The sequence below is a fragment of the Salmo salar genome, chromosome ssa01 (genome assembly GCF_905237065.1).
Source record: "Salmo salar chromosome ssa01, Ssal_v3.1, whole genome shotgun sequence".
Taxonomy (NCBI): domain Eukaryota; kingdom Metazoa; phylum Chordata; class Actinopteri; order Salmoniformes; family Salmonidae; genus Salmo; species Salmo salar.
In genome coordinates this window covers 58,770,752-58,794,025 of record NC_059442.1, presented here as the reverse complement: position 1 = coordinate 58,794,025, position 23,274 = coordinate 58,770,752, and the positions used below count along the sequence as shown (strand labels likewise).

Below are 23,274 nucleotides of genomic sequence, written 5' to 3'. Positions count from 1 at the left end.
AATAATAACACACAAGCAATTATACATTTCATGTCTTTATTGAACACACCGTGTAAACATTCACAGTGCCGAGTGGGAAAAGTATATGAACCCTTGGATTTAATAACTGGTTGATCCTCCTTTGGCAGCAATACCCTCAACCAAACATTTTCTGTAGTTGCGGTCAGAAGGAATTTTGGATCATTCCTCTTTACAAAACTGTTGAGCATCAATTGGTGGACAGACATTCTCCTGCAAAATGTATTGATACATTTGGGAATTAATTTTTCTGTTGATGATAGCAAGCTGTCCAGGTCCTGAGGCAGCAAAGCAGCCCCAAACCATGATTCTCCCTCCACCATACTTTACAGTCGGGATGAGGTTTTGATGTTGGTGTGCTGTGCTTTTTTTTCTCCACACATAGTGTTGTGTATTCCTTCCAAATAACTCAACTTTAGTTTAATCTGTCCACAGAATATTTTGCCAGTAGCGCTGTGGAACATCCAGGTGCTCTTTTGTGAACTTCAGACGTGCAGCAATGTTTTTTTTGTTGGACAGATGTCGCTTCTTCCATGGTGTCCTCCCATGAACACCATTCTTGTTTAGTGTTTTACGTATTGTAGACTCGTCAACAGAGATGTTAGCATGTTCCAGAGATTTCTGTAAGTCTTTAGCTGACACTCTAGGATTCTTCTAAACCTCACTGAGAATTCTTCGCTGTGCTCTTGCAGTCATCTTTGCAGTACGGCCACTCTTAGGGAGAGTAGCAACAGTGCTGAACTTTTTTCATTTATAAACAGTTTGTCTTACCGTGGACTGATGAACATCAAGGCTTTTAGAGATACTTTTGTAACTCTTTCCAGCTTTATGCAAGTCAACAATTCTTAATCTTAGGTCTTCTGCAGTCTCTTTTGTTTGAGACATGGTTCACATCAGGCAATGCTTCTTGTGAATTTTGTGAGTGTTTTTTAAAGGGCAGGGCAGCTCTAACCAACATCTCCAATCTCGTCTCATTGATTGGACTCCAGGTTAGCTGACTCCTGACTCCAATTAGCTTTTGGAGAAGTCATTAGCCTAGGGGTTCACATACTTTTTCCAACCTACACTGTGAATGTTTCAATGATGTATTCAATATAGACAAGAAAAATACAATAATTTCTGTGATATTAGTTTAAGCACACTGTTTGTCTAATGTTGTGACACATTTTACAACCAATTTAATCAGAAATCGGAAGGGTTCACATAGTTTTTCTTGCCACTGTAGAGATAAGACAAGGTAAAATATTGTTTGCTCATACACTGTTTTCCCTTTCCAGATTCATAGGCCTACAATTCGGGGTTGTTCCTCTTATAATCAAATCCAGGCTGTGTTTTGGTCCCTTTAAGCCGATAGGTTAAAGACCCAAACTGTTACAGACCTATATCCATCCTGCCCTGCCTTTCTAAAGTCTTTGAAAGCCAAGTTAACCTCTTACATCTAGACATTCCGCTAGCGGAACACCTGCTCCAATATCCAATGATAGGCGTGGCGCGAATTACAAATTCCTCAAAAATACAAAAACTTCAATTTTTCAAACATATGACTATTTCACAGCATTTTAAAGACTCTCCTTTATCTAACCACACTGTCCGATTTCAAAAAGGCTTTACAACGAAAGCAAAACATTAGATTATGTCAGCAGAGTACCAAGCCAGAAATAATCAGACACCCATTTTTCAAGCTTGCATATAATGTCACAAAAAACAAAACCACAGCTAAATGCAGCACTAACCTTTGATGATCTTCATCAGATGACAACCCTAGGACATTATGTTATACAATGCATGCATGTTTTGTTCAATCAAGTTCATATTTATATCAAAAACCAGCTTTTTACATTAGCATGTGACGTTCAGAACTAGCATACCCCCCGCAAACATCCGGTGAATTTACTAAATTACTCACGATAAACGTTCACAAAAAACATAACAATTATTTTAAGAATTATAGATACAGAACTCCTCTATGCACTCGATATGTCCGATTTTAAAATAGCTTTTCGGTGAAAGCACATTTTGCAATATTCTCAGTAGATAGCCCAGCCATCACGGCTAGCCATTTAGACACCGATCAAGTTTAGCCCTGATCAAACTCCGATTTACTATTACAAAAGTTTCATTACCTTTGTTGTCTTCGTCAGAATGCACTCCCAGGACTGCTACTTCAATAACAAATGTTGGTTTGGTCCAAAATAATCCATCGTTATATCCGAATAGCGGCGTTTTGTTCGTGCGTTCCAGACACTATCCGAAATGGTAAAGAAGGGTCGCGGGCATGGCGCAATTCGTGACAAAAAAATTCTAAATATTCCATTACCGTACTTCGAAGCATGTCAACCGCTGTTTAAAATCATTTTTTATGCCATTTTTCTCATAGAAAAGCGATAATATTCCGACCGGGAATCTCCTTTTCGGCAAACAGAGGAAAAAATCACAAAGACGGGGGCGGCCAGGTCACGCGCCTAAGCCCACAGTCCCTTGATCGGCCACTTGAGAAAGGCGATAATGTGTTTCAGCCTGGGGCTGGGATGACGACATTCAGGTTTTTCCCGGGCTCTGAGCGCCTATGGACGACGTAGGAAGTGTCACGTTAGAGCAGAGATCCTTAGTAAAAGATAGAGATGGCAAAGAAGTTCCAGAAATGGTCAGACAGGCCACTTCCTGTAAAGGAATCTCTCAGGTTTTGACCTGCCATTTGAGTTCTGTTATACTCACAGACACCATTCAAACAGTTTTAGAAACTTTAGGGTGTTTTCTATCCATATATAATAAGTATATGCATATTCTAGTTACTGGGTAGGATTAGTAACCAGATTAAATCGGGTACGTTTTTTATCCAGCCGTGAAAATACTGCCCCCTAGCCATAAGAGGTTAACAAACAGATCACTGACCATTTTGAATCCCACCGTACCTTCTCTGCTGTGCAATCCGGTTTCCGAGCTGGTCACGGGTTCACCTCAGCCACGCTCAAGGTACTAAACGATATCATAACCACCATCAATAAAAGACAGTACTGTGCAGGCATCTTCATCGACCTGGCCAAGGCTTTCGACTCTGTCAATCACCATATTCTTGTCGGCAGACTCAACAGCCTTGGCAGTCTCTCTTCTGACTGCCTCGCCTGGTTCACCAACTACTTCTCAGACAGAGTTCAGTGTGTCAAATCTGAGGACCTGTTGTCCGGACCTCTGGCAGTCTCTATGGGGGTAACACAGGGTTCAACTCTCGGGCCGACTCTTTTCTCTGTATATATCAATGATGTCGCTCTTGCTGCGGGTGATTCCCTGATCCACCTCTACGCAGACGACACCATTCTGTATACATCTGGCCCTTCTGTGGACACTATGTAATAAACCTCCAAACGAGCTTCAATGCTATACAACACTCCTTCCGTGGCCTCCAACTGCTCTTAAACGCTAGTAAAACTAAATGCATGCTCTTCAACCCATCGCTGCCTGCACCCGCCCCCCGACTAGCATCACTACTCTGGACAGTTCTGACTTAGAATATGTGGACAACTACAAATACCTAGGTGTCTGGCTAGACTGTAAACTCTCCTTCCAGACTCACATTAAGCATCTCCAATCCAAAATTAAATCTACAATCGGCTTCCTATTTCGCAACAAAGCCTCCGTCACTCATGCCGGAGTGACATATCCTCGTAAAACTGACTATCCTACCGATCCTAGACTTCGGCGATGTCATTGACAAAATAGCCTCCAACACTCTACTCAGCAAACTGGATGCAGTCTATCACAGTGCCATCCGTTTTGTCACCAAAGCCCCATGTACCACCCACCACTGCGACCTGTATGCTCTCGTCGGCTGGCCCTCGTTACATATTCGTCGCCAGTCCCACTGGCTCCAGGTCATCTATAAGTCTTTGCTAGGTAAAGCGCCGCCTCATCTCAGCTCACTGGTCACCATAACAACACCCACCCTAAGCACGCGCTCCAGCAGGTATATCTCACTGGTCATCCCCAAAGCCAACATTACTGTTCTCTGCTGCCAATGACTGGAACGAATTGCAAAAATCGCTGAAGTTGGAGCCTTATATCTCCCTCTTTAACTTTAAGCATCAGATATCTGAGCAGCTCACCGATCACTGCATCTGTAAATAGCCCATCCAACTGCCTACCTCATCCCCATATTGTTTTTATTTACTTTTTTTGCTCTTTTGCATTTGCACACCAGTATTTCTACTTGCACATCATCATCTGCACATCTATCACTCCAGTGTTAATTTGCTCAATTGTAATTACTTCACTACTATTGGCCTATTTATTGCCTTACCTCCTTACTCCATTTGCACACACTGTATATAGATTTTTCTATTGTGTTATTGACTGTACTTTTGTTAATTCCATGTGTAACTCTGTGTTGTTGTATGTGTCATACTGCTTTGCTTTATCTTGGCCAGGTCGCAGTTGTAAATGAGAACTTGTTCTCAACTGGCATACCTGGTTAAATAAAGGTGAAATAAAAAAATCGATAAAAAGGTTATGGACTGTTTATGCCACTGGCTCTGTTCTTCAAGTTATCCAAAAGGCAATACTAATTTGATAGCCCCTTTTAACACTGGACTCAATGTGTAGTCTGTATCTGGCCAAATGCCAATCCTTTAGCACACATGGTTAAAACATTAAGTTCTTCCCTGTTTATTTCAGCAATGAAACCAATGTATGCTCTTGGAGCTTCTGTTTTAATGAAGTTTTTGCACAGCAAGACCCCCCCCCCCGCTTCTTTCTCCTGGTAACCCAATATGAAGAGGTATTGGCTCCACAAATCGACATCGCACCTCATTTTTGCACTTGGCAGCAGAGTGGTAGGTTATGAATTGAAATGCGACTGAGCCTCCAACCCAGTGGTCCTAGGGGAGTTCTGATGTCTGTGCATTTTCACATTACCAGTGTGACATAGCTGGCCAAATTCATTTGTCTAACACAGCCCTGGAAGATGAGAGAAGTCCTTATGGAAGGGGAACATAAGTTTGTTTTGGTTGGTTTAAGAGCTGGAGGGATTATAAATGTGACTAATTGCCATGTAGAAGTCAAGCTGTTATTTGATTTTGACCAAATTATGATATATGTCAGCAGCACACTGAGATATATGGACCACTGATGTCATGAACTGTAATATGCTAACTGCAGCAACCCTTTGTGGTCAGCGCCAAGCAAAGGTTATTTGCAGTAAATCCATCATGTAAGCTTAAATGTATGCATAACACTCATTTGCTGACATAACAAAATATTCCAAGCCATAGATATAGGGGAAATTATATATACACTATATATACTAAAGTATGTGGACACCCATTAAAATTAGTGAGTTCAGCTATTTCAGCCACACTCATTGCTGACAGGTGTATAAAGTCAAGAACCCAGCCATATAATCTCCACAGACAAACATTGGTTGTAGAATGGAAATACTGAAGAGCTCAGTGACTTTCAACGTGGCACCGTCATAGGATATCACCTTTCCAACAGGTCAGTTCGTCAAATTTCTGCCCTGCTAGAGCCGTGCCGGTCAACTATAAGTGCTGTTATTTTGAAGTGGAAACGTCTAGGAGCAACAACGGCTCAGCCGCAAAAGGTGTAGGCCACACAAGCTCACAGAACGGGACCGCTGAGTGCTGAATCGCGTAGCGCATAAAAATTCTCTGTCCTCGGTTCCAACACTCACTACCTACCGAGTTCCAAACTGTCTCCGGAAGTAATGTCAGCACAATAACGGTTTGTCGGGAGCTTCATGAAATGGATTTCCATGGCCGAGCAGCCGCACGCAAGCCTAAGATTACCATGCGCAATGCCAAGCGTCAGCTGGAGTGGTGTAAAGCTTGCCATCATTGGACTCTGGAGCAGTGGAAACGTGTTCTCTGGAGTGATGAATCATGCTTCACCATTTGGCAATCCAATGGAGAAATCTGGGTTTGGCGGATGCCAGCAGAACGCTACCTGCCCGAATGCAAAGTTTGGTGGATGAGGAGGCCCCTTAGTTCCAGTGAAGGGAAAACTTAACGCTACAGCAAGGATGAAATTCTAGACGATTCTGTGCTTCCATCTTTGGGGCAACAGTTTGGGGAAGGCTCTTTCCTGTTTCAGAATGACAATGCCCCCGTGCACAAAGCGAGGTCCATACAGAAATGGTTTGTCGAGATTGGTGTGGAAGAACTTGACTGGCCTGCACAGAGCCCTGATCTCAACCCCATCGAACTCCTTTGGAATGAATTGGAACGCCGCTGGCGAGCCAGGCCTAACCGCCAACATCAGTACCCGACTTCACTAATGCTCTTGTGGCTGAACGGAAGCAAGTCCCCGCAGCGATGTTCCAACATCTAGTGGAAAGCCTTCCCAGAAGATCGGAGGCTGTTATGGCAGCAAAGGGGGGGGGGGACACCAACTCCATATTAATGCCCCTGATTTTGGAATGAGATGTTCGACGAGCAGGTGTCCACATACCTTTGGCCATGTAATGTATCTTGGCGACCTGTTGACATGATTTACTAACTGTACTTCACCTAGTTTGTTTTTGCAGGTCTGTTTTTACAGGGGTCAACTGTTGGTTCATTCATCAGATTTTGAAAACAATAACACACGCCTCTCAGATCAGTCTCTCAGCAAGGTCATCAGCGGATATGCATATACATTAGCCCTGAAAAGTTGAAGGAAGGAATGCTAGCTTGCACAATGCGTTTTAGCACAAGCACAAGTTTTCCAATGTCAATAGTGGACTTTTTAGCCCCTTGTTGTAAAGATGTTGTTTTAACCTTACCCACGTTGTCATTTGTCTTGTGTAAATAATGTGTTTGTAGGTCAAGAAGTGGTGGGGTTTCCCCTCGGTGACGCCCCCTGTCTGTGCAGTAGCTAACACAGCAGCTACGTGCAGTAGCTAGCAGTCGTGTGCTCTATGGCCCACCATGCACACATGCCAGGGCTATTATTAGAGGCTGTAAGAGAGGAGGTACTGTAAATTAATGTCATTGTTACTAATCCAAATGTAGGTACTGGTATTGAGGTAACCTTTAGGTGGCAAATCATTAAGACAGTTAAGCTAAGCTTTCTGAGATGATATCAAGACATTAGCCTTTTATTTGGGGAAAGTGGGCATGGTAAATAATCCGATCGCAATTGCTCCATCGGACAACAGGAAATCATTAGAGCCCTAACACATAGTTTCCCTATCATCTGTCATAGGCTGTTTGCACCATTCATTTTCTGCTAAGCATTGTATTTAGCTGTACCAATGCCAGATCCCTCCAATTAGACCCCAGCAGACAGAACTCTCCACCTCTGACAACACTAAACCCACGCGCCGCTTCGGGCCCCGGTCCAAAAACCACAGGATATGTCCAAATATCTCCTGATGATTTTAAACATAAGCAAATGAAATGTGGCTGCCACGTCCCAGCCACGCATTCAAATCACTCCACTGGGTTGTTTCCTTTGGCTGATGACGAACAGCTTAGGAAGTGCGCAGTGCATGACATATTGGTTTTCATGACAGAGGCCCGTGGACTTGTGAAGGTTATTTAACAGCTACAGTAGGCCCCTCAAGGGTTACAGTGGGAGCATCCTTGAGAAGGCGTTGAGGAGGCTTTTCCGGAGTTTGCTGGTAAAAACTCCTGAAACCCAGCACGTATTTGCTCTGTGGATTTTCCCATTTTCCCGCGATCCCTCCCAGTTTTATAGTGAGTTGTAGTCTAATTCCTTTAGCGTTTGCCAGATCTGACAGGTGTTAATACATTCTTCCTCCTTTTAATCATAGATTTATTTGTGAGATGAACTGCAGACCAGTAGATCTGGTGTTTTGAAAAGGTTGAATGTTGGAGACCAGCTGCCCTTTACCTCTCCATTGGCATTCCTGTCTGTTCAAAGGCCTTCTTGTCTGGCAATGAAGTCTAATTGTTTTTTCCCCTTGTGTCTCTTTTGTGTGCTGTTAATTCATGGCCTTAAAGTCCAACAACAGTTAGATCCGTACAAAAGCGAACCATGCCAGCCTGAATGAAACTTGCAGTTTGAATGCAAACCCACTACCAAAGGGATAGTTTGGGATTTTGACAATGAGGCCCTTTATCTACTTCCCCATAGTTTGATAAACTTGTGAATAACTCGTGGATAGCTGTTCCGGTAGACTTCCAGTCATTGCTCTAACGCTAGTTAGCACTGGCTCGTAAAATGACCTCTAACTTCCTTCATACTGGACACAGATACATAAGAATTGGATCCACGAGATCATCTGACTCTTGTGAAGTATATAAAGGACCTTATTGTCTCCTGAGTGGCGCAGCAGTCTAAGGCACTTTCATCATAGTGCTTGAGGCATCACTACAGCCCCGGGTTCAATCCCAGGCTGTGTCTCATGACCGGGAGACCCAGAAGCGGCGCACAATTGGCACAGCGTTTTCCGGTTTAGGGGAGGGTTTGGCTGGTTGGGATTTCCTTGTCCCATTGCGCTCTAGCGACTCCTTGTGGCGGGCCGGGTGCCTGCAAGCTGACTTCGGTCGGAAGTTTCCTCCGACACATTGGTGCGGCTGGCTTCCGGGTTAAGCGAGCAGCGTGTCAAGAAGCAGTGCGGCTTGGCAGGGTCATGTTTCGGAGGATGCATGGATCTCAACCTTCGCCTCTCCCGAGTCCGTAGGGGAGTTATATCGATGGGACAAGACTGTAACTACCAATTGGATATCATGAAAAAGGGGTAAAAGTAAAAACAATGAAATGGACTTGGTCTTTTACCAAATTGGGCTATCTTCTGTATACCCCCCTACCTTGTCACAACACAACTGATTGGCTCAAATGCATTAAGAAGGAAAGAAATTCCACAAATTAACTTTTGACAAGACACACCTGTTAATTGTAATGCATTCCAGATGACTACCTCAGGAAGCTGGATGAGAGAATGACAAGAGTGTCCAAGTTATCAACAAGGCAAAGAGTGGCTACTTTGAAGAATTTAAAATCTATTTCGATTTTTTAACACTTTTGGTTACTACATGATTCCATCTGTGTTATTTCATAGTTTTGATGTCTTCACTATTATTCTACAATGTAGAAAATAGTACAAAAACCCTTGAGTGAAAAACCTTTGAGTGAGTAGGTGTGTCCAAACTTTTGACTGGTACTGTATATATACACAAAAAAATGAGTTCTTATTTTCAATGAGGGCCTAGGAACAGTGGGTAAACTGCCTTGTTCAGGGGCAGAACAACAGATGTTTTCCTTGTCAGCTCGGGGATTTGATCTTGCAACCTTTCGGTTACTAGTCCAATGCTCTAACCACTAGGCTACCTGCCGCCCCTGCTGACCCCTAATTAAACCTATTAGTCCCAAGACTCCAGCAAAAATCAGCTTTTCATTTATTTGACTTAAATTTATCTGGCTAGAGTCTTTGACCATTTTTAGGGCCTTCCTCTGACACCGCCTGGTATAGAGATCCTGTAAGCAGGAAGCTTGGCCCCAGTGATATACTGGGTGGTACTCACTACCCTCTGTAGCGCCTTGTGGTCGGATGCCGAACAGTTTCCATACCAAGTGGTGATGCAACTCGTCAGGATGCTCTCGATGGTGCAGCTGTAGAACGTTTTGTCCCATTCCCCTAAGGACCCATGCCAAATCTTTTCGGTCTCCTGAGGGGGAATAAGTGTTGTCGTGCCCTCTTCACGACTGTCTTGGTCGGTTTGGACCATGATAGTTTGTTAGTAATAACGGCTCTTGTGTAGCTTGTGAGCATCATAGAGCAAAACAAATAGTTTGTAACTCCAACTATTTCGGACTCAACAGACGTTTTTGTAAAAAAGACCCGGCCCCGGGCCCCTTCGGGATCCACCCTTGTCTCACAAACACTGTTCTATGTATAAAAGGGGTTTGAAGTCCTAAATCACGCCAGCGTTTCAGTGGGACTCATTGGGTTAAAACCAACGCCCAGTTCCAAACGCCTGACAGTGCATTTCCAATGATTATGTGAATTAGCAATTCAGGAAAATGTAACCTAGTATCCTGCAGCACTGCTGTTTAACCTCATTTTCGAATGATATAGTTTAAACTGTATGTTTCAAATGCTCTGGGTAACGTTTTTGTTACATAGGAACACCAACATTACTGCTGCTCCTTATAATGTACAGCAGCCTACATTTTATAGTATCTTTTATCACTAGACATGCAAACTCATTAATATACTGCATGTACGCGCTTAAAAGCCGACGGGTACAGCTAACTGAGGGTGTTCAAATAGATTCCGCTCCAGAACCTGACATTGGGACTGGATTCCACTGGAGCCACAATTCAATTGTTGCTGTTTCACATCCATGATTTAAATAGAGGAAAATATGTCAGTTGCTAAAAACAAAGGGAGATTTATGCACCCCTCCATTAAACCACTTACTGCAATGGAGTGGAAGAGGAAGCCTTTCTTCTGCCCAGTCTGGAGGGCTGTTCAACTTTTAAATGTGTGCCTCTCCCTCCCGAGAGCAATTTGGGAGAATAATGGTAAAGTCAGGTTAATGGTGGCTTTTCTGGCGCAACCACAATGCCGTCTTTGTGGTGATCTGCTGTAAGAGGCACTGCGTAATTATTTAATCTCAGGGCTTAGTGACGTTCTGTGGTCCAGCAGTTGTTTGGAAAAATATTTCAGTCTCAACCCATTTTCTCTCTTTCAGACATTCCAGGAATGGTACAAAAAGAAACAGAATGGGATCGGGTTGTGAAAGACTGAACAGAGATGTTTCATTTGTGTGCAGAAAGTGAAAGGCAGGTCCTCTGATTGGTGTTATCCAGCATTGATAACCTGCAACATAAAGTAATGCTTATTACATTGATGATTTACTTACACAACATTTAATGATTTTCTCCTGATCTGGTATTGCAGTGTGTTTACATGTATCTGTTCAATGTGGTCACTTCCCTCTGCACATGGCCTCTGAAGCTAGTATAGTATGTAAACCATGGAAGGAGACAGTCGAGGGCATTTAAATCGCGTACAGCATGTGGTGCCCCCACTCCCCCTTAGTTTATTGGCTCTTTTCCCATGGCCTCCACATCCCATGGTAACTAACTAATGGAGGCAGAGTTTGTCATGCATCGACACCCACCTCTTCGCCATGAACAAGCTTATCCAAGCTAAATGACACATAGACAATGTGTCTGGGTCTGTATGTTTTGTGTTCCATTGAAATGTATACACAATATTCTGCTTTTGTTTGACGACCAAAGCAATTTCACTCGTGGGGTTTAACAGTTGCCTCTCAGCAGTAGTAGAGAACATCTTTTCATGAGCGTTGGCCTCCCCTCTTTTCGCTGTGACATTTTCTCATATCATCAGCGGCACATGAGCCCAAAAACATCACTAGCGCCTTTAAAACTATGAGTCATGTTTAACAAGGCAACAAACCGACAAGGGCTCCTTGTGAACTGGTCTGTGAACTGTCACCTTTGGGTACACTGAGAGGATCGGGGAACCTCTGCATTGGATCTCTGTGGTTAGCGTAGGCTCCCTCTGGCTGCCTGTCTACTGTTCTAGACATGCTGTCTTTTCACAAGGACTCTCTCTCCCCAGGACCAGTTGAAATGAGCAGAGGAAGGGGTGTGTGATGAACTGCTGATTTGTCTAGACGTGACATTTTTGTGGAGCGCTGGGAACCTGATAGGGCCGTTGTTAATCTTTATTGGTTCCCTGTGGACGGCAGAGGTGCAGGGAGAGGCCTATCCCATTCTTTCAAAGAACTAATCTCCCTCGCCTTTTGGACCAGTCATATAGTCATATTTTTATTTGGTTATGATTTTTCCAGATCTCAATAAGAAGAGGAGGTTTTTCTCTCAGTAGCAAGGTTTCCATCCAATTGGTGACAGGTTTCCATACAAATATTCTAAAATCAAATAGATTTTTTTGCGTGAAAAAAAACTGGACATGATGAAGTAGTGCACATAAAAATAACTTTTGCGATTAAATTTCCATGTACCAAATAAAAATCACAAGTAAATGGGTTTTATCACATTTTCAACTCTATAGATCCTTATGTCACAAAACATGTTTTGTTATGTAATGAATGTGCGATCTAGCCAAAAGCTCTCAGATACAGTGTAGGTAGTTTATCTACATGATGAGATTCCAATAATAAACAAAAGAGCAAGATTATTTGTCAAACGGCAGCCAAGCATCGATCATCATGTCAACAGAATAAGACCCTCGATATTTATTGGAAAGGAGCATCAAGCTCATCACCGTGCACTTTCACCGCCCTTTGAAATTCATCATAATTTATTTCATCTGTAGCCTAATAAACTGCATGCTTTCCATAGTCGTAGTGGGAGGACCACACAACATATAATCGCGTGACTCCAAGTGTCACGTCCTGACCAGTAAAAGGGTCTATTTGTTATTGTAGTTTGGTCAGGACGTGGCAGAGGGTATTTGTTTTCATGGTTTTGTGTATGTGTTTAGATAGAGGGATATTTTGTGTAGAGTGTTTCTGGGGTTTATTGGTGTAGTTGATTTAGGTGGTTCAGGGTGTGTGTGTATTGTAGAGGGGTATTTGATTTATGTGTTCCGGGGTGTTGGGTATGTTCTTGTGTTTGTATTTCTAAGGGCCTGTTCTAGTTTTGTATTTCTGTGTTGGCCTGGTATGATTCTCAATCAGGAACAGCTGTACATCGTTGTTGCTGATTGAGAGTCATACTTAGGGAGCCTGTTTTCACCTGTCACTTTGTGGGAGGTTATTTCCGTGTTTAGCGTTATGCCTTACAGGACTATCTATCGTCGTTGTGTTTTTGTATATGTGTTTGTTTTTGGTTTCCCTTCTTTATCCAAATAAAAGAAGATGAGTGTACATATACCCGCTGCGTTTTGGTCTCAACCCTTCGACTACCGTGACACCAAGTTTACTTCGATATGATGGTTATCATATCAATATTTGCACATAAAGGCATTTCCGCCGCCATTGCTCGCATAATACCTTTTACAGACTCAAAAAGATCCCACCTTGTCTAACGTATTTTGTTTTGTCGACATTTAAAAAGTTCACCGGCGATTTAGCTGTTTCCCGTTAGGGTTGTGACATTTTTTATCCAACATGTACTTTACTCACATAAAAAGGTTGGATGGAGACCTGGTTAATGACAGTAAATCCTGCCCTATGCTTGAACAACTGCAACTGAAAATCCTTTATGTGCAAAAGGAAATTGGCAGAGAGCAAAATCAATTGACTGTTATTGCAAAGTATTCGTTTCCCCTCAAAATCATTTTTTTTAAATTTATTTTTTACGTTTCGTAGTATCAGCATTATAGCTCTATGCGATTTATGCCCTTTAGTGCTTGTGGTAGAGCAAGTTCTGTTGATAATGAACATTTTATCATTTTCTGCCTAAAATAGCATCATTAAATTATCACCTGGCTGTGGCACAGACCCTGATGTACTATTGGCTATTGAAAGTAGTGCCCCCTACTGGCTCTCCATCACCACTACCGACAGCAACCTGTCCCAGGCGATCTTCAATACAAATTCCAACCAACCAACCCAACGCTGCTTTTAGATACTGGCTTTACGAATCTCAACAACAGGAAGAGAACACGCGTGTTCTATTTCAGCACTAGCGCCGCTGCATTCCATTCAATAGCATGGCTCCAGACTTACCACATCACAAAGCAGACTTTCTGAACGCTGCAAGGTTGTCAACCTAAAAATGTCCAATGAGAGTGACCCCTGGGTTCTGGCTGTATCTTACATAAGGCTAAAACAGACAGTGTTCTTACTGTTCTGGCACAGCACACTGTAGCCTTTTCCATATAGTCCTGTGGTTTCCCCTGTCTGGTCTAGTGTATTGGGAACTCTCTACTACCCTTACAGTACATTTCACATTTGTGCCGGCCACTACTGTGTGTTTACAAGGGGAATTGGAGAAGCATGGAATCCAGGAGATTGGCTCAGGGAGAGGGGGTTGGGAGGGTATTTTCAGCACTGGAATTCCATAGGTTATTCCTGGATCTATATCGCAGGACACGGATCGTCTTAAGATGGTAACCCACCTGCCCATAAGGCCTCTGATCCAGTGTACTCAACCGACTCAAAAGGTCATGTGAATTTAGCATCAAGCCAAGGAAATGACAGCCTTTTTGAAGTTTTGAGTAAGTGTGGATGGTTATAAAAAAAAAAGCCAGGATAAAGTGCTCAATTTACTGTTCACACACAAAAAAAGTTTGGGTTATTGGTGTTGCATGAGGAGGTGATGCTGAAACTATCATTGTGCGGAAAACAATCTTTACATCTGTTGTGGAGTTTGAGACAGACATACACTACATGGCCAAATGTATGTGAACACCCCTTCAAATTAGTGACCACACAAGCTCACAGAACAGGACCGTCGAGTGCTGGAAAAACAATTGTCTGTCCTCGGTTGCAGTACTCACTACCGAGTTCCAAACTGCCTCTGGAAGCAATGTCAGCACAATAACTGTTCGTCGGTAGCTTCATGAAATGGGTTTCCGTGGCCGAGCAGCCACGCACAAGCATAAGATCACCGTGCGCAATCCAAGCATGGTGTAAAGCTCGCTGCCATTGGACTCTGGAGCAGTGGAAACATGTTCTCTGGAGTGATGAATCATGCTTCACCATTTGGAAGTCCGACGGACAAATCTTTGTTTGGTGGATGCCAGGAGTACGCTACCAGACCGAATGCATAGTGCCACTGTAATGTTTGGTGGAGAAGGAATAATGGTTTGGGGCTGTTTTTCATGGTTCGGGCTAGGCCCCTTAGTTACATTCATTGGCAATCTTAACGTTACAGCATAGAATTACATTATTGACGATTCTGTGCTTCCAACTTTGTGGCAACAGTTTGGGGAAGGCCCATTCCAGTTTCAGCATGACAATGCCCCTGTGCACAAACTGACGTCCATTGTAACGGCTGTTGGGAGAGAGAGTAGACCGAGGCGCAGCGGAGTTAGTGTTCATCATGATTTTAATTGAACAACGTGAACACTATACAAAAACAAGAAAACTGACAGCCAAACAGTCCTGTCAGGTGCAAAACACTCAACAGAAACAATTACCCACAAAACCCAAAGGAAAAACATGCTCCTTATGTGTGACTCCCAATCAGCAACAACGAACCTCAGCTGTGCCTGATTGGGAGCCACACACGGCCCAAAACAAAGAAATACAAAAACATAGAAAAAGGAACATAGAACACCCACCCAATGTAACACCCTGGCCTGACCAAAATAAAGAACAAAAAACCCCTCTCTATGGCCAGGGCGTTACATCCACACAGAAATGTCAAGACCGGTGGAAAGCCTTCCCCGAAGAGGGGAGGCTGTTATAGCAGCAAAGGAGGGACCAACTCCCTATTAATGCCATGATTTTGTAACGAGATGTTCCACATACTTTTGACTAACTATCGCTCAAACTTAAGCTCAGTGTTGGGTAGATGCTTGCCCTTTGAATTATTATCAGTGGTGAGGGAAGGGGATACGCCCAAGAGTTTGCATGTATAGCATGCAACATTAGACCTCAATTTCCGACTGTCACCAGCTCAGGTCCTTACATAAGAAGGACAACAGGTGTCAGTGGTACTTGGACAGCATTTTGTCCGACTGAGGAGGAGCTCGGCGTTTGGCATGCTCGATATAAATGCATCAAAACAACTACCTCTTTTATGTGTGTCTGTATACGTGTTGAGTGTGTCGCCTTTGCCCCGTAGAGTGTAAAGCTTTGGCTTCATGGCCCTTGCATTGTACAACTGGAGTCCTGTGGGCGCCATCACATGAGCTATTTTTGCAACGCCATGCCTCCCAACGTGCCTTTGGACCAAGGTTGTCTATAGATGTCCCAGAGCGGCCTGCTGGCCTAGCCAACAGGATGTGATGGTGAGCCCAGAATGCTGCTGGAATCTGAGTCCATGCTTGCTTCCCCATGCTTACGTGCAAGGGGTTTAGGCTTTCGCTTCTGGAGCTGCTCACCCCCACAAGAATTATTGGAGCACCCCAAAATGTTTGCTCCGCCCATCAGTGACTCAGCCTGTGCTGGGTGGGCGTGTTTTGGCGAGCGCCCCGTCTCTTAGCGCTGTACATGAGCTTTGCAACCCAATGCTTAGTTTCTTTTTTTTATTGAATTATAAATTTTTGGGCTGCATATTGAAGGCTGGCCAGCACTTCCACACATAGCTCAGCACAGTTTCTCTAGTTTCTAGTTTCATAAGCTGCCAATATCCCTTTCCAGGACATTCAGAGCTGCAAATACACAGTCAGCACAGATCTAGAATGACTTTGCAGTATGTGAAGATGTTGGCTTGGTACAAGTAGGCCCAGCCTGGGTAAAGGGATATTGCTGAAGTGGGTGTGGAGTGCAACTAACTGGTGGTTGTTTTTCAACCAGGGCCTCCTGGGTCGAGGGGAAAGAGAGGTCACAATGGGGATCCAGGTAGGTTTGCTGTACTGTACCTGCCCTCCATTCTGCATTAGACTGTAGGCCTGTAATGGAACAGGTGAAGAAACATCATAAACATAATACGTTCAATGGAATCAGTCATCTCCTGTTATATGGCAACTCTGACAATAACCTTATTTGAGAAAGCAATTTAATATGTGTGTGGGTGTGTTTTTTTAGGAATTGACTTGTGTGTTTTTTTAGGAATTGAGTTTAGTGTTTTTTTTCTCCAGAATTTAGTCTAGTGGGGGTTTTTTTAAATTAAGTTTAGTGTTTTGATTCTGTATATTGTGATGAAGTGAAAGTAAAACGTATCTGAAAGGAACACATTCACCGCCCATTCTGGTTGGAACCAGACATCTCCTGTGGGTTTGACCCACTCAGGTTTGACATTTGCTTGTACTATAGTCTTTACTATAGGGTCGAGTTCAAAATAGCACCTTCCCAGTAAGCAGAAGCTTAGGAAAATGCTAGAAATTGCTAGAAAAACAGAAAAGGAAAAATAATGCAACCCTCAAAGGGAAGGTTTTGTCACCCCTGATTGCATCATGTGTTTTTCCTGGATGTTATTGCTCATGTCAGAATGATCGCAGGTCTGTAGGAGTGGCCTGACAGTCTCCCTCTGTCATTTTAGAGAGTAATTCCTTTCAGGGCTGTTTCTCTAATGTCTATGACAGCTTCTTGCAGTATAATAAGTATGTATTAAGAGTGACCTTCAGACTCTGTCCTCCTTCATTACGGTGTGGCTCCATGGGGTTCTAGGTGTCCTGAGCCCACAGGTTTTTTTACTCCTCCTCACTGAGCAGACTACTTGTCCAGCTACAGACCATTTAACAGAGAAAACATCATGTGCTTACTTCCATTCCCATTTTTCACATTGTTTTTAATGCAAACCGTCTGGAAAACCTGTATGATCCAATTTTCTTTCTCCAGTTCCACTGCTTGGCTTGATTGTTAATGGGAACATTCCCCCCTGAACAAATTGACCTGACAGCCGTCTTTTTAGCTCATAGAGTCCTAAACTAGGACCAGACAAAATAAGCCATTGAGAAGCTAATGCTGGTGATTTGATGTGACGTTAAGGGAAGTGATTTGTCATCAGTAATTTTCCTCACTGTTCTGTGATTGATGTGATGCCACCATGTGTGACCCTACCTTGTTTGACCCGGTCTTGATTTTGCAGTAATTGATTCTGTCTGGTGACTGAGGTCTTTCTGATGATCCCTCTAAAAGGTCAGAGGAAGACGTGGTCATAATGTAAGAAATATACCTGCTCCTACGCTTTGACTACTGCTGGAGTATTGCCTCTGTACCAACCTTGTGTTTCTGATGAGAGTTTTAAAGTTTTATGTAACCCGTCAGGGTCGTTCTTTATAGAACTTCAACGATCAGTTGTTCTACTTATAGAAAGCATTGATTCCATTAGTATTTCATCACTTCTGGTATTGTGATTTGTAATACAGCTCATGGAGTCCAACGTAGGAGTGAAATAAAATGTTAATTCGGGGAATCATTTTTAAAGAACCAGTTCCCAGGATTCAGAGTAAGCATGCTGAGAAGAGATACTCCATTGAAAGTGCTTCTTGTTCCAGGAGAAGACTTCATCTGGGTCCTGGAAAACTGCCCGTAATGTCACGTCTGTGTGGATGTCTCTCTCCACAATGGAAAAAGTAAATGCAATAAGTAGTGCATTAATCTCAGCTGGGTGTGGAGGAAGCTCTTGAGGAGCGACGCCGGTTTGGCGTTGGGCTCAGTCTCATGCTACAGGCGGTGTAGTGTCATCTGGCATCTCCTTGGCCCAAGTTTCCCTCTCTCCATCCCTGTTCTCATCAATCCAGAAATTGCTAGGCAGACTATTTCCAACACTACCAAGGAGGGGAAACGTCTCAAGGCCAGGAAGGACTGTCTCATGGGAGGGCTGAGGGAGAGTCCGGCTCCCAAAATGAATACTTTTATGCACCAAATTTCTTGATGTGACGCACAAAAAATATGACCTGCCTATATGCTCAGCTTATCCACAAGTTGCCTCAAGAGTGCTGATCTAGGATCAGTTTGACCTTTTAGATCATAATAAACCAGATTTTTACGGACTGATCCTAGATCAGCACTCCCACTCCGAGACGCTTTGCGAATACGGGCCCAGTAGTCCCGTCTGTGTCTCTGAAGGTGGTTAGGGACAAAGACAAAGAGCATGAGTGAGGCAGAAGCTGTCCCGCTGGGCACAGACGTCAATTCAACGTCTATTCCACGTTGGTTCAGTGTAATTTCATTGAAATGATGTGGAAACAATGTTGATTCAACCAGTGTTTGCCCAGTGGGGTGGGTCATGATGATTTGGAAGAAGTCCCCTTATCACTGGACTAATAAAGTCTTCTATACTTTCACGGAGCTGGCTGAGACATGCACCTTTGTGATTTGTTCTTTGTAGATGGAAGTGGTGAAAAAACCTCTTCTCCTAACTAAACAGAGATGTTTTGGGTCATGATTTTTACTGTTCTATAACTCAAAGGCAGGAAGGTTGTCGAGGTGACGCATTGTACCGGTACAGAACAAATCCAAAGCAGACCACCACCGTAAACTGAACTAAAGAACACTTGAAAAACTTTCCATGTCCTAACTCAATTTCTGTCATGACCTGATCAATGTTTTTCTATACTGGATGACTAATTAAATCTTTCTCTCTCTCTCTCTCTTTTGCAGGACCTCCTGTAAGTAGAGCTGATACCTTGTGTGACCATGCAGAGAGTGGTAAAGTGACTGTGTTTTTGTGTTTGGGAGTGTTTTTTGTGTGCAATGGGTATATGTAAGTCCTTAAACGTACAGTGATATCTCTGTTTGATAGCACCCAATCTTGCCTGGATGCACCCTTTTGGTGTTGCTGTGTGGTGTGTTTGCAGAGACCTTGTAAAGAGTGGTGACATGATGGTTTTGAAGACATATCAAGGCAATTAGTTAAACGTGGTCATTATAGTCGCTCTTACTTGCGTTGTTTGTGGGGGTGGAAAAATGGGGGATATTCGTCAGTTAGTCAGTTATCCTTATTCAAATATACATTTTAAGTGAGTCTCCATTTAGAACTACAGCACAATAATTACAACTGCTATCAGCTGCTAAGCATTTTAGTGGTGCAGCTCAGTGAAATATCAAGTGGTCTTGACATTATGAATAGTACATTTACACAGGGGTGTGAATGTTATTATGCCTTCAACTTAAAGTCAACTCCTTGGAAAATATCAATCATAGGACCACTGAGGAGTGTTTAAAAGTACTTGCTAAGTCAGGAGACCAGGCTTGTTTTCCACTCCCAAACTCCTCCATCTTGTCTCTATTTGACAACTAAGAAGCTTTCGGATGTCTGAGAGCACGTCTTCCCTGTCTCCCTCGTATCCTGCCAATACTCAGGGACCCTTCGCCATGTCAGCGTTAGCCTAGCATCTCTCGGCTTACCTGCTGGTCTTAGCCCAGGTCCTGTGGGAGGGCAGGATGTATGGAACATCTTGGGGAATGGGGCTAAAATTGGGCGTAGCTGCGACAGCTGCGTCCTGGTGTTGAGAGGGGGAGGAAGGTCGATGCCCAGCTTTGGGCCATGACAGTGATTGATTGGTCAGCAGCAGCCAAGCAGGGATGGATAGCCAGACCAGGGCCAGGGATAGCCAGAGACAGAAAGGCAGGCCTGGGAGGAGTGGACTCTGTGGGTTTCCCGGAAAAACACTCACACCTGGGCGGCTGCTTTGCACACTTGATGAAAAGTTAATGGCTGATTTCCAGTCAAGTCAAAAGTAATGACTTAATTATGAAATTGTTAGCTATTACATGAGGATGAAGTTGATAGCTATTTCTTATGATGAAAATACGTTTCACAGGACAGGTATTTCTGTCACTTATGCTTTCATTACGTCAACAAAGGAAGGAAACTTTCCAAATTATTTAGTGGCGCTTTGATTTGTGGTTGGAATCCTTTTGGAAGTTAAGTGCCATTATGTACTGGGGTGTAATACCTCTCCACTTGAAATGCGTTAGCTATTCATACTAGAAGCACTCAGCTATACAGTAGAGACACAATAGCGCTACCACACAGGTCTCCATGAAACTGCAAGTGAACTTTCACATAAGGAATAGCACTGGAAGTAATTGATCAAGTTACGTTTTAAATCACTGCTTATATATGAAAAGGGTATTTTAAGACATAAATAAATCACCAACACATTTTCTTCATCCAGGTCAAGGATTAATTGAGAATCTCGCTCACTGTGACTAAACGCTAGTGTTTGTTTTCAGTAGTAAGAGGGAGCAATATGGCGCTTCCTCCTGTGTTTGATGAATCGCCTCAGCTTTTCTTAACACGCTGGTCCAGACGATCTGTATAAATACTCTTAGCCTCTATTTACATTGGGATGTTACGCTAACGCAATTACTCCATGTGATTGCAACTGTAAAATGACATGAAATTGGTGCTTTCCTGTTCCCCCCCGAAACTGAGGGCTTTGGTCCTTTTAAAAATATAATACTCCATCATTCATCATAGGTCATATCACAGGCGCTTGGCCTCGTGCATTTAACACACTCTAAAACAATCAGCGTTGATGGGAAACTCCTTCAGACTGAAATGAAACTGAACAGCATAAGAGCTCTCCATCCCTCCACCGTTCTTATGATCAGATTCAGCGTTGCTCAACACACACGGTTGACCGTTATAAGTGTACATTTGTCTGAGAAGGACATATTGTTGAAAACGAATTGCTAACAGACCTGTTTTCCAGAAAAGAATTTGGTCTCCCCTTTTTGTGGCCTTTTTGTCTGCCTTTTGGTTCGATTACAATCAGCTCAGATGTACAGTAAACCAAACCACTCTACCACACCTCCACCCTTTCTACTAAAGGTACAGGCGGGCCCCAGGGGCCACGGAAACCCCAAGGGGGGACCTCTCATTCGTCCACCAGCACTCGGCCCAAATGGGAGCCACATGTGTCTGGCGTAATTCCAATGAGGGGTTCCTTCCGGAGGTAGGGCCCCTGACCCCTGCAGACAGCCCCCAGAGGCCCTGTAGCAGGCAGGCAAGCAGTCAGGCACCCATGTGCAGTATGTTCTCACTCAGCACCTGGCCTTGCACCTCACCTCAGCGCTGCCCCAGACCTCCAGGGCCATGCAAGGTGCTCCACAGAAGCGTTGATCATTAGGCTTCCTAACAGCGCCGCTTGATTCACTCCCCTGAGCTTAAACATCTATAAAATCTAGCTTCACTTAAGTAGATCAAATAGAATTATGATATGAGATGGGGAGTGTGTTAACATCTCTTCCCTTTAGGATTGTTGATGGACTGTTGATGCAAGATTAATGACTTCCCGGCAAATAGTCGCCCACGCGCTCAGTATAGGAAGCGGACATAACCATTACTCTTGTTTGCTTTTCAGGGAAGATTAGTGTCAAAATGTCAGTCTGTAAGCCATATAACTCCTCCATAGAGATAACATACTCCTCTGTGGACAAACATTGGCCAGTGACTTTTGGAAATGTCAAGGGTTCCTCTTCCCGTTTAACCAGTCATTACCGCTGATACAGCACGGATAAAAGAGCCGTTGATTTCTGTTCCCTTAGCTCACCGCAAACAAAACACTCAGTGTTGGAGGAAATGTTCCTTTCTCCTTGAACATGGCAATATTGAACACAGTATCGGACATCCTCATGGCTTTGTTGGTTTGTGAAAGGCCCTAAGCCGAAATAAGTTTTTTCGTTCAACTTAGTTAGCCACCAGCTGCATAAAGAGCTTTATGTAGATGAATCCATGGCATGCCTTCTCACAAGACCTATCTTTGCATGTATTTACATATTGATTGAAACAAATGGATGTCATTTGATGTTCTTTAATGTTGATGAGAATCTACCGTATACTACAGATAATTAATAACAAACAGCTGTGGCATATGATTGATCCTCGACTTAAAGAAGCATGCTATCGTCTCTTTCATGTCAATGAGGTCTATCAAACCAAATGAAATGATGTAATGTTTTATTTGTTTTTTCTTTTGTTGTGGAATGCGGCCTTTGTTTTCTTTTGTGTCTGCCTGTTATAACTGAACCTGACAAAATACAATGAGCACAGAAAACGACTTTTTAACATACAGTATTGGATACAATCCAAATACTCTGCATTGAGAAAGTTCAATAATGAAATAATACTGTAGAAAATGCTCAAAAAAACCCATTTTATTCTGGCCTGGCTCAGTGTGATGTGAACTCTTTTTGTAATAATGTCACGTTCACTTTTTATGTTGTACCCATTTCTCTCACCCCTTTTCAGGGTCCGCCCGGACGATCAGGCTTTCCGGTAACTGTCTTTTAACTTCTGTCTGTCTGTTGGTCTGTGTGTTTTGCGATCTCTCTGATCTCTCTACTGAGAAGTTGTTTTTGTACCACGAACAATTTTTCCTAATCAACGAATGATCATTGGGGGGAAAAAAATGCATAGTTGGACAATCAACCAATGAGTGAAAATGTGATTATGACAGCTTCTCAGCTAAGATACCTCAGAGATATCTCCTTAACAGAGAGACTGAGTGCATTATATGCATACTTTATACACTCAAACGGTGCAGCCATTCAATAAGATGTACAGCAGTCTTTACTACTACATTTAGATTGGACATATCATTTGCATTGAAAAGGTTAAGACCCTTTTCATGAAAGAGTCCATTAGGAACCCAATTTTATAAGAATGAGAGACCTCCACCTAGCATCCCAGACACAAGTGCAGTAGTTTTGTTATCACCTCAGGCCCTCTTTTGCCTAGCGCTTTGCTTTACTGTGTCCCTGTCAGCTTCCTGGTTACCCAGCTCTAACATGACTA

The 23,274-nt window shown here is 43.2% G+C and overlaps 1 protein-coding gene across 22 annotated transcripts in view; it reads left to right on the top strand.

The window, feature by feature from the left end:
- The window catches only part of LOC106606370 (collagen alpha-1(XIII) chain), a 120,816-nt gene that overhangs the window by 39,705 nt on the left and 57,837 nt on the right, over window positions 1-23,274 (top strand). For 19 of the 22 annotated variants that reach the window (XM_014202586.2, XM_014202527.2, XM_014202580.2 and 16 more), the window contains exons 3-4: window positions 19,131-19,138; window positions 22,729-22,755. In XM_014202586.2, the coding sequence (XP_014058061.2) occupies window positions 19,131-19,138; window positions 22,729-22,755 (35 nt within the window). The remainder of the gene's footprint in view (window positions 1-19,130; window positions 19,139-22,728; window positions 22,756-23,274) is intronic. The other 3 variants (XM_045720573.1, XM_014202558.2, XM_045720581.1) reach the window with 1 other exon arrangement.